Source organism: Cinclus cinclus, chromosome 5 (genome assembly GCF_963662255.1).
Source record: "Cinclus cinclus chromosome 5, bCinCin1.1, whole genome shotgun sequence".
NCBI lineage: Eukaryota > Metazoa > Chordata > Aves > Passeriformes > Cinclidae > Cinclus > Cinclus cinclus.
The window spans coordinates 62,170,422-62,182,618 of NC_085050.1; the positions used below are offsets into that span (position 1 = coordinate 62,170,422).

A 12,197-nucleotide genomic window follows, 5' to 3' on the forward strand; every position below is an offset into this window, starting at 1 on the left:
TTCTCCAAGCTAAACACCCCAGTTGCTCCTCACAGGACTTCTACTCCAGACCCTTTCCCAGCTCCCATCCCTTCTCTGGACATGCTCCAGCACCTCAATGACCTTCCTGTAGTGAGGGGTCCAGAACTGGACACAGGATTTGGGGTGCAGCCTCAGCAGTGCCCAGTACAGGGGGATGATCACTGCCCTGGTCCTGCTGGCCACACTGATCCAGGCCAGGTTCCACTGGCCTTGGCTGCCTGGGAACAGCTGGCTCATACTGTAGAGTGACACTCATGTCTTTTCCAGCCATTCTTTCCCCAGCCTGTAGCACTGCCTGGGGATGTTGCAACCCAAGAGCAGGGCTCAGCACCTGGCTTTGTTGAACCTCACACAGTTGCCTTCAGTCCATCAATCCAGCCTGCCCAGATCCCTCTGCAGAGCCTTCCTGCCCTCCAGCAGATCAATACTCTGTCTGAACTTGGTGCCATCCACAAACTGACTGAAGCTGTATGTGATACCCTCATCCACATCAATACAGATATTAAACACAACTAGCCCAGTTCGGAGCCCTGGGGAACACCACTGGTGACCATCTGCCAGATGGGTGTAAATCACCACCACTCTGGGCCTGGCCACCCAGCCTATTTTTAACCCAGCAGAGTCCACCCACTCTTGGGCCATGAGCAGCCAGATTCTCCATGAGAATGCAGTGGGAAATAGTGTCAAAAAGCTTTACTAATGTTCAGGTAAACAACATCCACAGCCTTTCACTCATCAATGAAGAGGGTCACCTTGTCACAGGAGACAAGGGCAGTTCAGCAGGACCTGCCTTTCATAAAGCCATGCTGGCTGGGCCTGATTTCACAACTGTGCTATATGTGCTGCAGCATGGGAGTGTAATGCTCCATAGCACTCCCCAGCTATGGGGTCAGACTGAGGGGCCTATGGCTCCCCTGATCTTCCTGGACAGTCTCATAGATTGGCATCACACTGACTAATCTCCAGCCTGCTGTAATCTTCCTGATCAGCCAGGACTGCTGGTAAATGATAGAAAGTGGCTCAGTGAGCACTTTCACCAGCTCCCTCACCACTCTTGGGCAGCACCCATCAGCCCCATAGATTTGTGAGTGTTTAAAGTGGTATATCAGGTTGCCAGCTACTTCCCCTTTTATTATATGGACTTCATTCTGCTCCCCACCACCACCACCATTACCTCCATAAAACTCAAGACATATGTAATGTAATTGCTAAATTTATGTCATAAAGACAAAGTTACCACATTCACCACCAGTAGAGACTAAGAAAGAAGAATCGAGTAATTCTTGCAAGCTTTTGGAACTCTTTTTTCAGTAAAAAGTATTCTTCAGGGAAGACATCTCAAACAAAAAATATGTAAGCAACCTCCAAAAATATCCAACAACCCCTTCGTATACAAAGTACCGGCAGACATTTTGGGTTGGGAATTGTACAAAACAGTCAATACAATTTTGGAACTAGAACATATTCCAGCTACTTCAAACAGTGTGTATAGGCTGAGCTATGATGTTCAGTCCTGGGTCCTCCTCATACTATGCATTAATACCTGATGCATCAGGGAAAACATGAATTAATCACAGTGCTTGGCTGATGGCCACTTCAGACCTTTCTTTAAACTTACATTACTACCAGGAGTTTGACAGAGATAAATAAAAGAAAGCCTATGAAATAAAGCAATTCCTGTCAGACTTCTATGCCACCAGTTATTCAACTCAACCTGTGAAATATATTAGATTTTCGGCACAAAATGAGAGCACATCATCAGCTTTCCTATTTCCCACAGCCATCCTTTTCCCCAGCCACTCTCAGAGCTTCAAACCACGCTTTTTTTTCCCCTACCTCTGGGTGTGTAGCTGATCCAACAGAGGCCAGAAGATCCAGCATTGCAAGCATAGCACCAGGGTGAATAATGACTGCATCAGAGCTTTGTATGGATGTGGATCCTGTTTGGAGTTTCACATCAGCTATGTTTTTCTGAGGGCAAACAGGAGGTGTTGAAACAGAATGATATGCATGCCTGCAGGACAGAAAACATCCCATGGTTACAACACCCAGCTATTATGAGCTCTGCATTTTTCAAACAGCTGTAAAATTGTACTGGCCTATAGATATACTCCCTTTTCCCTTCTCTTCCCTCAATTAGACAGAACAAGTGTTCCTCTTCTCAAACCTGTTGGGCATGTTTCCCTAAAGAGAGCCTGGAGAGGTTTTAGTTTCTCAACTATTCTTGAACTTGGAAGTTCTTACCCAGGTGCTACATGGTTTCAAGAACTTAAGAGTTTGTTTTTATGGCTTCCCTCTTTTTATTCTAGCTGCAGTGGCAACACAACAACTGCAGTGAGTGACCTACCACTGCTCCTGTTCTCAGGATATGTGTCTCCCCATTTGCTTTTCATTAACAACTGATATGAAATGTGCTATCACAAAACTCTTAGCTATCTCCAGTCAGCCCAGGGGACTAGAAGGGTGGTCTGTGTTTACTCATGCCAGCAATGTGCATGTTTTCAGTCCTTCCATAACTGCTACAGCAATTTGGTTTTACATTAAGATGCTTTAGTGTGATCCAGGGAAAAGGGGATTTGATACACTGACTTAGAAGCAACCACTTGTTCTAAGAAATGTAGACGTTCTTCAGTGAAACTCTTGGAGACATCAGCTTGATGCCACTCTTGTTTCAGCAAGGGTTTCAACACACAAACAGCATAAGCAACTTACAGAACATATGCTTTCAAGATGGCACTTTAGAAGCAAAAGTGAGATTGAAAGACTCATGCTCACCACAAAAAAAAAAAAAAAGGAAAAAAAAATAAACCACAAAAACCAAAACACACAAGAGACCCCCACAAGAAAAAACCCACAAGCCCACAAAAACCCCAACCCCAATCACCCACACCCCACAGTATTTATCGTATATGTTATTTGTAAGAAATAGAACAAACTCTGTGTAAGATTTTTTTTTACGATCACATATTGTCTTTTGTTTTACAATTGAATGCAGTAGAAAAGCAAGGTTTCTTCCTATCAAATCAGTTGAAAGAGGTATTTTCTCTCTTCTGCTCTCAGTGACAGACATTTACTCAAACCCTGACCCTAATACAAGCTAAGACTTAGAGACTTGCTGCACCTCACCCTTTAGACACTTTCAACAAAGTGATCTCTTTCTTCTGGGAAAAACACAACATAGAATGGAGATGAGGAAGGCTGCAAACACAATTCTGCCCTAAACACAGCCATCAAGCCAAATCCCCCAGAAACAAACACCTGTGGGGGAAGGCTGAGACATTGGATTATTCAGCCTAAGACAGGACAACAGGAAGCACAGCACAATCTTCTTGTGTTGGCTGGAAACAGGGTTCAATAAATAATGTTCCAATAAAAAGGTTCCTACTGAAAAGCTTTATGGCAGATCAGCAAAAACTTGGCACCTGAACAACCCAAGAGTATTGTTCTAAAGAGAGTTTTTAAGAAAAATTAGATTACTGATGCTTTACTCATTCAGCTAATGCTTACAGGAAACAGAAAATAAAATGGCAAGTTTACTGATCTAACCGCTAAGAAAAGGATCTCCCTACATGAATTTTTCTACTTTTTTTTAGAAACCCTTACATCATTAATTTTCTAAACTTTTCTGTCAGCCCCAGCACCTAGGGAAAAAATCTAGCAGGTAAGGAAGGCTTCATTGTTTCTTTAAAAAATAAACGGAATTAAGAACAGGGTGGCAACCGGTAATACTGTCACAGATGTTAGCTCAAGTCTCTATCCTGACTTAATGCAGAGACTGGAACACAGGCAATTGTTTCTCAAGCATCCTAAAGGCACTGCTATTCATCTGAAGAAGGAAACTGCAGCCTCTTTCCAATGTCACCTTGAGCATCTCGATGCAAGTTTTACAGATGCAATTAAAAAAACCTAAATACTCATTTATATTTAAGAATTCTCTTCACTCTAGTGCAATTCCATTCCTTAAGACATTCTGCCCACTTTTAAGTACAAGTTTCACTCTTAAGCACACTGATCTGCACTATCACTTCCACCTTGTAAGGTAAATGGTGAGGTTATACCATGGTAGTACATGGAGAGCATAACAAAACCATCGCTCAGTCTGAGTCACAAACACAAATATGATCCTGGTCTCAAACCACCTAGACTGCAACATTCCACACAACTGAAAGGCAATACAGCCCAGACTAGGCTTCCTGTTAGCAGTCTAAGGAAAAATTATCTTCTTAAAGCATATATTATTGAAACTCTTTCATATAATTTTAAAATACCTTCTATTTTTAGTTTTTTCCATACAAGGAGTACTTGTATCACTTCAACAGGGAAAAGAACCAGTTTGTAAAGATATCTCTACACAGTAAAATGATCTTACAAAATCCTTCCAAAATATTAATTAAATGTTATAGATCTATGGGTCAGGGTAGAACTTGCAATAAATTAATTTAGCCATGCTTCTACATTCTTACATGACTCCTTTAAGGAAGAAGAAAAGCAGAAGATAATGGAAAAAGGCAGCGTACACAAGATGACATGCACCTGTATGTCTAATCTGTCTAATTTAATAAAAATATAATTGAAAAAAAAATTTCATATCACTTTAGTTATATTGATGCAAATTGCAACAGCATTTTGATCTGGAAAGAAATTAGTTTGATTTACTGTAGATGAACCCTCTGCATGTCATTCCCCAAGAGTGATCACCAAACTTTTTTAAAACAATGGCTAAAAATACTGCAAAGTCAAAGCTGCGTTCTATTTTTACTTTACCCTGGCAGGACCAAAATATCCTTAAAAAAAAAAACAAAGAAAAAAAGAGAATGCTTATTTCTGCCAAAATTTACAACAATCAAAGAGTTGAAAAAGCTGTAGTTCTTGATTCAAGTTACACAGGTGTGGAAGAACAATATGCATTGGAGGTAACAGGGAGAACAGCCATGTACTGCCATCCCAAAATGTGCTGCAGGAGTCCCACCTACTCCATAAGGAAAACACTCAGAGGGCAGCACTCCGCAGGGAAATACAGCTTTGAGAAGTGACAGACATGTCTGAGAGAGAATATTAGCATATCAGTGCATCCAAAACTGTTCTAGACTGTGTGAGAAACCAGAACTGTGCTATTTTTGTTTATAAGAATTATTTGTGTGCACAGTGTCTGCTTGCTCTTTTAGCCAAACAACAGAGAGCTCTCCCTCAGGCATCTGTCTTATGAGTCAAAAGGTAGAAAACCAGGCCACTACAAGAAGAGGGATCCAGGGATGCAAAGCAAAGGAGACAGAAAACAATAAGAGAAGAACAAACACTTCTCTGGGAAGAGTCAACTTTGACAGAATCTGACTGTATCTGACATTTAGGAGGAGAAAAAAAATAATATTGGACTACAAACCCCAAACTGCTTATTTTTGAAAGCAGAAAGATCACAGCTACTGGCACTGAATTCACTAGGAATGACAAACATTATGCTGTGAGAAAGCAGACAGCTGTTCAAACAGACTTTTTGGAAAGCCTAATTCTATTTTTTTACTTAAAGCATGCTTTTCAGAAAGGATCTGAAAGTCACCCAAGGAAAGCAAGATCATTCTTTCTGTCCACTTTTGCATCTTAAACAATTTGTTAAAACCCAGAAGCCTTTTTTGTTTGTGAAAAATCCATTTCAAAGGCACTTAACCCCAGCAAGTACCTACATTACTGTACTGGAGCTTACCTGAATTGCTGAAAGCACCCCACAGGGATAATGACTTTTTAAAACTACCCAATCTTTACCTGATGTTTTCAAGCAAATGCTTGCATTTTCAGTACTATCAAAAAAAAAAAAAAAAAAAAAAAAAAACAACAAAAACAAAAACAAAACAAAAAAAAAAAAAACCAAACAAAACAACTGAGGGAAGCCTAATGTATCTATTCATATATAGCTATATTGCTGTATTTATATTTTAATTTCCAGGCCACCATCAGCCAACCATCTGGCACTCTTGTTCATCACACCCTGGAATCAGCTCCTGTTTGGCAGGCACTGCTTGTGTTCTGCTGCAAGCCTTTGCATATCTGTGTGTGTTTGAGTAATTCAGGGAACCTGAGCAGCCGTGCCAGCTACACCTGGGAAAACAGCAAAATGTAGCAAAAGCATGGGTAATCTGCAACACTCAGGTTAATGCAGGGCTGAAGCTGCAAAGAGCTTCCACTGTTTTCTTACATGTTTCTTCAGGGTAAATGACAGGCAAAAGATTTTGGCAGCTAAGGTTTTTCTCTGTAAACTATAATGCTCTTAAATGCCTCAGTGTTAGATAAGAAAGGCAATAACAGTCTAAAAGGTTCTGGGTTACTGGGAAGGTGCCTCTGTCCAAGCCATTTCCTGTACAATATCCAGGTATGACTTGGGTAACATCACTCAGGAAAGAAAATAGGTTCTCTTTGCTAACCTGCTTTAGAATAAACATTACTTCCAGATCAGTTTCCAAAACCATCTTTGGTTATTTTCCTCTGCAAAATATTTTGCATTTCAACCATGAAGCTTGATGGCATATCTTAAGCAGTATACCACTCAAGAATGATCCTATTTTCTACATATGGCACCTGCATCCCAGATAACCCTGTGTCTTTCAAATGCCTTCTTAGCTTTCAAAAGCAAATCTCTGTCTAACCTGCATCTGCAGATAGTGAAGGGCTGCTCCCTTCCCTGAAAGTCCAGGATTTTTTATTTTTTTGCATTTACACAGGCCTGTAAGTAACACTGTTCAGACAGTACCCTTTTATTAAAAAAAAAAAAAAATCTACCAGACACATTAGGATGCATAAGAAAAGACAGTAGCTTGGGAGTGAATGTGGGTGCTTGGATTTCTGAATTGAGCCATTTGTGCCTTCTTTCCAAACCTTTTAATTCAGCATGGCTCTACATCATTTGGTAGTAAAGTACTGACAGGTTCATTCTTTACTTTTTATTCTCTGCAATTACTAACAAATGAGCACCTTTATATGCTATTCACCTTCCACCAAAGGTAAGCTTTCTTGAAAAATTAGTCAGGAAAAAAGAAATCCTGCTGTAGTCACTGATCTACTAGCATAGTCTGAATGGCTTTGAACAGCTCCTGAGAGTGTCATATATACTTCCCTTAGATCATTTCTTATACTAGCATTTACTTGGTTTTGAAACACAAACCTAACTTCAAGTGCTATGGGAATCTGGAGACATCTCTGATCTCATCATGGCCTAGGATTCACTATGAAACTTTTTTTTTTTTTTTTAATCCAGTAAACACACAAGTGAAAATGCACTCCTCAGAATACCAACTTAAGAGAAACATCCCTCCCCCCAAAACTAAGAAACACAACAGTGAGAGAGAAAAACTGGAAACCAGATCAGCTTCTCTTTGAAGGCTCGGTACCTTTTCCTGGACAAAGCTGGCGTACCCCAAGGAGAGGGGAGAGAAGTCTCATTTGTCAGGCAAGGAGGGATCTGTTCTGCACGACTACAGACAAAACAGACAGGGGTAGGATAGAGAGGTTAGAGAAGAAACCAGAGGCCATAAGCTTGTTAGTTTTACAAAAGCACCAATAAAATCGTTACTTGGATCCATCCTTCGGAAACAACGTGGATGACAGAGGACAAACAGGTGAACACACAGACATGAAAAGTGTGCACAGGTCTTGTGGTTTGACTGTGCTGCTTGTTCATTGCTCTGCTGAGATTTACTCATACCAGCAAAGCAGAACATCTTTCTGTTAAATGTTCAACAGCAGAAATTCAGAGGAGAAAGCAAAGCCTCAGTAAATTAGGTATAACAAACAGGAGTAAGAAATAAAGCCAATGTAAATTCAATAATGAATGATGAACAGAAAATATAAAGGAGGAAAAAAAATCACAAAAACTAACAGCCAATAAACAGGAACTCGGTGAGGTATCTTATGCAACATCACTATGGGATTTACTTACCCCACAGTTGCCTCTTTCTCTGTTGTTAGCCAGTGTCACGAGTAACACATTCTTGACACAAATCGCCCTCCTGCTACCCAAATGCTTTAATAGGAGATCAGATAAACTGATTTCTGAAGTCGGCTTTTTTGGCGAGTGTGTGTGTGTTAGGGTGGTTTTTTTGGTTTGTTAGTTTTAAAAATTTTCTTTAAAGAAGAGAAAAGTATTAAGATCTGCTGCTTTGGGGGCAAGATGACCCATCCTATTAGAACAGGGTCACATGCATTCAAAGGCTGGGGTATAAATAGCTTCAAGGTCCCAGATATGCAACTTAGGTTTGAGTTTCATGTTCTGTACCTTAAATTGTGGGCAAAAACTACTTTAAGACAAGCCAATCTTCAATACATACTTCACAAGGTTTTGTTTCAATTTTGAACCAATTTTAAGGCACATTTCTGTTTGAGTCTTATTATAATTTAAACTCTAGTTATTTAACTCTGGGAGTGTCTTCCCAGTTAAATTTAAAAAACCCCAGTAATTTACCGACTATCTAGAACTTTAAAGAACAAGCAAATCCATGTAAAACAAAAAATCAAGTCTTACATGCTAGCAAGGAAAAAGGGAGGCACAGGGAAGGCCTTACCAGTCTCTAAAACTACTTGAGAGATGGTCATAGCAGTAGAGTGTCCATCTCTTCTCACAAATAACTAGCCAAAAGGCAAGAGGAAAATGGCCTCAAGCTGAACCAGGGGAGGTTTAGATTTGATATTTGGAAAAATGTTTCCACCAAAAGGGTTGTCAAGTATTGGAACAGGCTGGCCTCAGATGCAGCTGAGTCATCATCCCTGGGGATCTTTAGAAGATGTGTAGATGTGACACTCAAGGACATAGTGTAGTGGTTGACTTGGTAGTGCCAAATTTACAGTTAGACCTGATCTTAAGAGTATTTTCCCTCCTAAATGATCCTATGTTTCTAAATTAATCATAGCATTTAACCATTTACTTTAAAGCTCCATATCAAATGAAACATGAAGTTAAGATATGATATTCAACAACCAAATTTTCTTTTCACTTGATAAAAGCATAAAATTCTAGTAGCTCTAATGATGATAATTCAACCTGTCAGCCTGTCAAGCAACAGGTTGCTTCAACACATCAAATATAACCATGAACTGATATCTCTATCTTAACTGCTGCCACAATAAAAACATGCAACATCAGAGAGAATGCTGCACACCCTGGAGAACACCAGCAAGCTAAGTCATTATTTGGTCAGATGTTGACACCTCCTCCTCCTCCTCTCTGTGGAGTGAAGGAAGAAAGAAGTAGATTAAAATGGAAATACAAAAGCTTGCCCTGAAGATATATGAAGAAATTATTTTGGGGAAAACTGGCATGGGGCAGGCAGAAAAGAGAAAGAAAAGGAAGAAAAGTTCATACCTGTCAAAAGAATCTGTTGCTACCTTGTAGAGGTAAATAAAAAGTTTGCTGCAGTGTCTGAGAGTAGGTGACACAGAATCCAGGGATATTAGGTCATCATCCAAAAGTCTCTGAAACAGTTGTGTATTTGAAGGGAAGACATTCAAGGGACTTATTTTCCTCAAGTCTGAGAAGCAGCCAAGTAATCGAACAGCATCTGCCAGTTTTTCATACTGGATCTCTGTCTTGAAGAAGTGAGAGTTGGCTGGCTCGTAGCGCATTGCTGCAGTCAATGTGCAGAACACAGTGTGAAGCAGTTCAAACACTTGGTTCTGGTTTACTTTTTCCCAGCCATTCTTGGGTGGTGAGCACAAAGATCTTTCCATGGCAACCAATAAAGATGTGACATACACAAATCCACCGACTTTCCTAAAAACAGTTCTTGTGCGGTGACTCTCTCTCAGCACCAAGAGTAGGGCCTGTGGACAAAACAAACAATCAAAACAGGGAAACAACAGCAACAACAAGCAGCAGGCACTATAAACAGCTTGGAAAAAAGTAGGAGCATTTTTGTTCACAAAACACTGGTGTGCTAGCAAAATCCTTGTGTCATTTGTCAGAATTTGGTAATCCCTTAAGTCTCTGAAGATCAACTTGGTGCTACAAAAATTCTCATGCTCAAAAGTTTACAAAAATAAAGAAAAAGAGTAGGTGGAAAAGTAGAACATTGTCCCTTATTTAGAAATAAGAAGAAATAAGAGATTACCTTCCAACAGAAAAATCCTGACCAAGGCCAGAATGGAACCCAAAATTGCCAAGTAATTCTCTTAGTGACAAGGTGGAGAGTATCTCTGTTAGAAAGGAATCCTCTCTGCCACCACACTTCACAAACAATTTCAAACAAGAGCAGGCAAATTACTTCTTGCAGCAATAAGAAATCTAAATCTTGGAGCATCCTAACAGAAGCACCTGGCAGCTACGAAGCCCCAGTGGCACTCAAATATAACAACTCAGTTAGCAAATTCAGGCAGTAAAAATTAGCCAAATAAGCCCACTTATTTTTAGCTTTTCTCTATGAATCTCTGAATTGAGACTGAGACTATATTTTAAGAGTTTCTGTTAAAAAATAAGCCATAGAGGGAAACAAAAGTGGATAAAACCTTACTCGCTGAACAAATAAATGCAAAACCACAGTATAAACAGCAGAAAATACATGAACTTAGGTACTAGAGAATAATACTCATTACCTGTGAAATCAGGGGATGAGAAGCCCTTCCACACAGCCAAAAACAACACCTGTCATGGGAAGTTTGACTCACATGTGAGTATAGACTATAGAAGAAAAAAGTCTCCTTACAGAAGACATCATAAAAACCAGAAAAATGTTATTGATACAGAAAAATAGGCCAGAGGGAATTTTCCATGACCGAAAGTTTACTTCTGCAGAATCAGGCTGCTTTTTTAAGCACTCAGAAGATGGATAGTGAAATAGCAAGACTGTCATTCCTCTGAAGGCAATATCTCCTTTCCTGACAAACTTGAACAAACAGTAAGAGACACATCACCACGCTGTTCTGGGCTGTCAGTTCCATAACCAAAACTTCTGAGAACAGCACCAATGGAAGACAAGTACAACAGGTCAAGGGAAAGACAGATATTCTGATTTTCTGTTAAATCCTCTGGGGAACTGCAGTATCTTTTCTCTCCCCTTAAGTATTGTATGCTCAAACACATGCTCACACATTACTGAAGGTTTTCACAGACATTACACAGTAAATGAATAATTTTATTACTAGCTTTCCTTTCTGCCTTTTGGAATAATATGAAGCTGCTAATCTGTCAGAAAAATACTACAGCTCCTTTGAACAGAGATGAACCTAGATGTCTGAGTTCTCTCCATTAAGACTCATTTGCTTTCTACTATTTGCCTTAGCTTTTCTATCTTAAAATAAATCAGTATCCTGTCAATTAAAAAAAAATAACATTAGCTACTCGGAGAAGAAATTGTGGGTCTAGATTAGCAAACAGAACACCTAATACAACAGGAAACAGAGTTTTCTTGCTTCTTCCTCTACTCCCAGCCTTGCTTTCTTACTATTCCACTATTTTGCTTAAGCAAGCAAGTTCTTCGCCTTTATCTTCTACTGTGATCATTACAATTTGCATTTATATAAATTATTTCAGCATTCATATAAAAATACAAATTGGTAAAATAAGATGCCACAGAAAATGCAAGCCAGTGCTGAAAATAAATGTATGTTATTTGTTTGTTTGCTTTTCTTTTTCTATACGCATTCCCATTATTTTTAACTGAATAAGACCCCACCAGGAAAAATTATCATGACTTAAAACATCAAACCGTAACTATAATACCAAAATTATCATATTATCAGAACCTCATTATCTATCCACAAAAGTGATGATACTAAAAACATATTCACTAGCCTACATTTCCAGTTCTGAAGCCTACCATGGATAGATGGTAGAAAATAGAACAACATGGATCAAATATATGTATTTCAACTCCAGAGAGACAATCTACATACAGTAGCTGAACACCACCTATCCAATCCAGCTCAATCCAACGCCCTTCTCAGTGTTTTCTCCCTTGGAACCACACCTTAGGAGCAAGAGTGCTGAAGAAGAATTTTTGGAGTTTGAAAAACAAGGGCCTCTCTCAGTTTCTCAGAGAGAGATCAAAATGCAGGGTTTGAATTAAAACCTTCGGATGGATTAAAATATATTAAGCCACTCATACATGAAATAGAGGTGTAAGCTTAAGTTTTTAAGTAAGCAAGCAAGTTTAAGCAAGTAAGAATATGTTTTAAGTGGCTTAAGAAGTAAAAGCCTTAGA

General features: G+C 39.4%; 1 protein-coding gene across 1 annotated transcript in view; it reads right to left on the reverse strand.

Annotated features, from left to right (window-relative positions):
- Positions 1 to 12,197, reverse strand: part of WDFY3 (WD repeat and FYVE domain containing 3) — a 99,211-nt gene that overhangs the window by 56,384 nt on the left and 30,630 nt on the right. Inside the window, exons 11-13 of the mRNA XM_062493075.1 lie at positions 9,365 to 9,822; positions 7,398 to 7,481; positions 1,858 to 2,035 (exon numbers count right to left, since the gene is read on the reverse strand). Coding sequence (XP_062349059.1) covers positions 1,858 to 2,035; positions 7,398 to 7,481; positions 9,365 to 9,822 — 720 coding nt within the window. The remainder of the gene's footprint in view (positions 1 to 1,857; positions 2,036 to 7,397; positions 7,482 to 9,364; positions 9,823 to 12,197) is intronic.